The sequence below is a fragment of the Cannabis sativa genome, chromosome 4, assembly GCF_029168945.1.
Source record: "Cannabis sativa cultivar Pink pepper isolate KNU-18-1 chromosome 4, ASM2916894v1, whole genome shotgun sequence".
Lineage (NCBI taxonomy): Eukaryota > Viridiplantae > Streptophyta > Magnoliopsida > Rosales > Cannabaceae > Cannabis > Cannabis sativa.
Genome location: NC_083604.1, coordinates 7,584,706 through 7,590,387, shown reverse-complemented (window position 1 = coordinate 7,590,387; position 5,682 = coordinate 7,584,706). Strand labels below are relative to the sequence as shown.

The 5,682-nt window shown below is 29.7% G+C and overlaps 1 protein-coding gene across 1 annotated transcript; it reads left to right on the top strand.

Annotated features, from left to right (window-relative positions):
• Window positions 1–347: 347 nt before the first annotated feature.
• On the top strand, window positions 348–3,007 carry LOC133036762 (uncharacterized). Its single transcript, XM_061113493.1, has 5 exons — window positions 348–1,666; window positions 1,750–2,055; window positions 2,145–2,244; window positions 2,334–2,579; window positions 2,843–3,007. The coding sequence occupies exons 1-5, from the start codon at window positions 348–350 to the stop codon at window positions 3,005–3,007; spliced, it is 2,136 nt and encodes a 711-aa protein (XP_060969476.1).
• Window positions 3,008–5,682: the final 2,675 nt, after the last annotated feature.

Here is a 5,682-nt window from a genome sequence, read left to right as displayed (position 1 = left end):
GATTATGAAAAAATTGATGCATGTCGTAATGATTGCATGTTGTATAGAAAGGGACATGCAAATGACACAGAATGTGAAGTTTGCTCCACACCAAGGTACGCCATTCAATATATACTATATTTATATATATATATATAATATTCTTTTAATTCACATGTAGATTAGAATAACACCATTTTATTTATCTAAATAGGAGTGAAGCTAAAGTGTTGCGCCATTTTCCTTTAATACCAAGATTACAATGATTATTTATGTCATCAAAAACATCTGATTTTATGACTTGGCATCATAAAAAAGATCATAGAAATGACGATTGTATGAGACACCCTAGAGATTCTCCAGCATAGATGACTTTTGATCTCAAACATAAAGATTTTGCTGCAGATCCTCGAAATGTTAGACTTGGGCTAGCTTCTGATGGAATGAATCCTTTTAAGACATTAAGTGTAAGTCATAGTACATGGCCAGTTATTTTGATACCATATAATCTTCCTCCATGGATGTGCATGAAACAACCAAATTTTATTATGTCTTTGCTCATACCTGGTCCAGAAGCACCTGGAAATAATATTGATGTATATTTGGAGCCATTGATTGAAGAGTTAAAGGATCTGTGGGAAATTGGAGTTGACACTTTTGATGCATCTACAAAGAAAAACTTTAATTTGCGAGCATCACTATTATGGACTATTAGTGATTTTCCAGCATATGCTAAGTTATCAGGATGGAGTACAAAAGGAAAATATGCATGCCCATGTTGTCATGAAGATACTTATTCTTTGTGGTTGAAGCACAATAAAAAGCATTGTTATATGGGTCATCGTCGTTGGTTAGAAAATAATCACTCATTTAGAAACGATGAAAAGTCTTTTGATGGCACAAAAGAGAAAAGAATGGCTCCAACACCATTATCTGGTTCTATGATATTGGATATGCTAGAAGGCTACGAAATTAAATTTGGAAAGAAAGTTAATAATCCTCAATTGCCATATGGTTGGAAGAAAATGAGTATATTTTTTGAATTACCGTGTTGGAAGGATAATTTATTAAGACACAATCTTGATGTGATGCATATTGAAAAAAATGTATGCGGAAGTTTAGTTGGAACTTTATTGAGTTTAGATATAAAAAACAAAGATAATTTGAATGCGCGTCATCTAAAGTTTATGGGTATTAAATTTGAACTTCATCCAAAGGAGAGCGAATATAAGAGAACTGTCATACCGCCTGCTTGTTTTACATTAAGCAAATATGAAAAAATTGTCTTCTGTCAATTTCTAGAGAAAATTAAGGTCCCAGATGGATATGCTGCCAATATTTCTAGATGTGTTAATGTGATACAACAAAAAATTCATGGGTTCAAAAGTCATGATTTTCATATTATTATGACTCAATTACTACCACTAGCATTGAGAGGAATATCAAGTTCACGTGTTCGTATACATATAACTGCTTTAAGTAATTATTTTCGCATGATGTATTCAAAAGTTGCTCGACCACAAGATTTTATGCAACTTGAACAAGAAATATCAGTCACTCTTTGTAATCTTGAAAAATTATTCCCTCCGTCATTTTTTGATATAATGGTTCATTTGGTGATACACTTAGCTTATGAGGCGAGAATTGCTGGACCATCAGTTTATCGTTGCATGTATCCTATTGAAAGGTAAAATCTGAATTAATTTTTATATTATTAAATTTGAAAATGTTCTATTTTTTTTTTTCTAATGTTCATATGAATAATTATAGGTACTTGTCTAAGTTGAAATCATACGTTCGAAACAGAAGCAAACCAGAAGGTTGTATTGCTGAAGGATATTTAGCTGATGAATGTTTGACATTTTGCTCAAGATACATGGAAGGTGTGGAGACAAAGTTTAATCGCAAGCCTAGAAATTACAGTAATTTGGAAGTCAATGAAAATTTGCTTCCTATTTTCCAAATGACGGGCCGAAATTTGGGAAAAAAGTATATTAAGAGTTTAAATGAGGATAATAAAGTTAAGGCACATCGATATGTGCTATTTAATTGCAATGTCGTGGACTCGTTCATTGAGTAAGTATATTATTTGTTATACCTCTAATAATAAATTTTTTTTATAATATCACATATAGATATGTGTATAATACTAATTCATTTTGTAGGGAACATCGTAATATTATTTCACAACAAAATTCTCGTCAAAGAGCAATGACTATAGATCGGATTCATGGTCAGTCATTTCCATCATGGTTTGCAAAAAAGGTAAGCTTTTTTTCAACATTATCATAATTTTTTTAACTTAATAAATTCATTTACGCATTAAGTGTAGCTATTACTTTTTGTTAAATCAGGTAGAAGAATTATATGATAACGGAGATAATCGAATTTCTGGCGATTTACATTATTTAGCTAAAGGACCAAACAATGTTTTCATTAAATTCAAAAAATATGTAATAAATGGTTTCAAATTCCACACAAAAGCAGTTGAGAAGAAGTTAAAAACTCAAAATAGTGGAGTTATTATGACTGCCAAGACTCAAAGTTTTGCAAGTAGTAGTGATCCAAATCCTGTTTTTGGAGATGTTACATTTTATGGGGTATTAACTGATATTATAGAGCTAGATTATTCTTCGAGAAATCGCGTTGTGTTATATTTAAGTGTGATTGGATTTCCAAAAGTGGAATTAAAAAAGAAAAAGATTGCACAAGAGTCAACCTTTCAAAATTGATGCGTGAAGATGAGCCATTCATACTAGCATCTCAAGCTGAACAAGTAATGTATGTGGAAGACCTCAAACACATAGGATGACATGTTACTTTAAAAATAAATCCTAGAGATTATTATAATATGAGCGTGCAGTCACACGATGAGAATGTAGAATCTTATTTGCAAAGTGAAATGTGTAGTACAAATTTTGATGTTGAGGATGGAGATATCAATTTGATAAGGAATGATATTGAAAACATAGCTATTGATACATTGGTGTCAATTGGTACAAATGACATGGGTGAAGAAGAACCTTAGTGATTATTGTAATTTTTTTTTTATTTTCTCTTAATAATTATTGACATTATTTCAACTTTTTTATTCAAAAAAATTTATTAGGATCCTATGGTATTATTCATTACTTAGTTTTTCCAACATCAAATAAATTAGGTTATATATAACATTTCAAATTTTATTATAAATATTTGAAATAAATACAAATTTTAATAATAATTATAAACTAAAAAAAAATTTATTAAACAAAATATATTTGAAATCGTGTTGTTATGTTATAGTAATACTTTTAAAATGCCATTAAATCTATTATTTTGTGTCATTTTTACAAATGTTATTATTAAAATATTCTAGTGACATTTTTAAAATGATATTTATATTTATTATGTGTAAATATTTATAAATATTTATAAATATCATTTTTATAAATATTTATTATTTTGTAAAAAAAAATATATTTACAAAATAGTAACATTTTTTGTCAAATGCCACTAAATATACTTATAGTCACATTTTTTAAAAAATGTCACAAATTAAAATGTTATTTATTCTTACTAAAGTGACATTTTTTACCAAATGTCATTAAATTACTATTATTGAAACATTTATTAAAAATGTTACTAATTGAAATGTTACTAATTGTCATTAAAATCAAGTTATACTCACATTTATTTAAAATGTTACTAAAATTTATTTCTAGTAACATTTTAAAAATGTTATATAAAATTAAGTTTAGAAAGTAGAATACATTTAGTTACATTTTTTTTGCTAAATGTCATTAAATTATTATTTTTATAACATTTTTTAGCAAATGTCACAAAATTAAATGTCACCTATATCCAATATTGTTGTAGTGTACATAATTAAAGATAAAATTATTAATATCGCATTAATTATGGACACGGTATGAATAGCTATGGCCGCGATCAACATACCATAGACAGTCAATATCCCATGGACTAGGCTTCATAGAGTGTTCATATTCATTGTGATCCTTTATGTTATTTCCAGCCTATCTCATAATAATACAGACTCGTTGACTAAGGCTCATTAACGTCCCAACCACATAAAAACTCCGAGTGTTCTCTTCCTATTTCATTCTTTTAAACGTATTTTCTTTAGCTCTAATATTAAATAATTCATTTTCAAAAATTTCGATAAATATTTTTGTGCTTTCATTGAGAGCTAAAAAAAACAGTGATACCATCCATGATTACAATTAGTAATTATGGTACTCACCCAAACCCAATCTGGTATTATACTGACCCTAAGAAGGGTGACGATGGTCCCAATGCTAAGATGTGAGATGCAAAAGATCCAACTGAGGCGATCAATTTCCATAAAAAGGGTAAAACTAGCAACAAACCTAATCCTAGAGATCTTATGGCTGAAGACGATGAATCCGACGAGAATAATTCTGATGATCTTGAAGATGATCATCAAGACACGCGTGAGGAAGATAATCAAGATGCGCGTGAGGACAATCATCAAGATATGCCTATGCGTGATAACATTGAAAATGAGGGCAATTTCGATGAATCAGATTCTACATTCATGGTCAGGAAGCTGAAAATAGATGAGGATAAATTATTGTTGGAAGAGCAATTCTCATTGTTGATGCACGAGAAAAGGCAAGAATGGAGGCCATAATCAAGGCATTGACCGCAGCAAGTAGAACCACTAAAATGGCTCCAAAAGACAACACTGCTAGCTAGAATGATTGATCCCAAAACTCAAAGAACTTACGATCCTCGCAAAGACAAATAGAAAGGAAAAGTAGGTGAAACTTTCAAGAAGGCCGCCCAAAATGAACAGCAAAAGAAATCAAAATCTGTAAGCCAATCTCAAAAGAAAAAAATAGGAACTCATGCTTCAAAGCAAGGTGACCAAACTAATTCTAGAGGTAGAGATACACAGTTTGATAAGACTAATGCTGAAGCCAAGAAGCCTTTTACTCAGAAGGGTAAAAATCATTGTGATAATTCTATTAGTCAAAGTGATGATGCTGAAGAATTGCATCCGTCATCACATAAAAAAAGTGGAAGTCTTTCCGCAAATTTTCTGTAAACAAGGTTCAATTATGATCAATGGTATGTCTAACTTCTCTAAGGAGTCTCTTCTAGAGTACCGTTTTCATCACGATTATCATTTTAAATTATCAATACTTTATGACATTAAGGTACCTCCATGAGTATCTCTAGATTTAACTTCTCCAGGACAAATCAAATGAATATATTAATAGCTTCTACATTATTCATTTATGCTTCATACTATATTTTTGGACTCATTCTAACTCATTATTACTCATTTCTGCCATTTTTAAAATTTTTGACCAGAAAATATTATGCTGGCATTATTCTTCCGCTTGAATTGCTAGAGACTAGCAATAAGCTAGTTGGGGATTGTGATAAATGCTCAAATTTATACATTTTAAGCCTTTAATTATAGAGATAAAATTTATATAAATTAAATATTTTTTATGTTTTAATGTTAAATTTATTTTGTTTTGAAATATTTAATTTATTCTAATTTTTGTGTTATTTTTTAGATTTGAGCAAAGTGGTAAAAAAATATCAAATCCATATACAAAAGAGCCCAATCAAATTAACGCTCAATTTCATTTGGAGCAAAAAGTTTGGAGGAAAATGATGAGAACTCAAAAGTGTGTATTCAGTTAACACTTTTGTGTATCCGGTTGA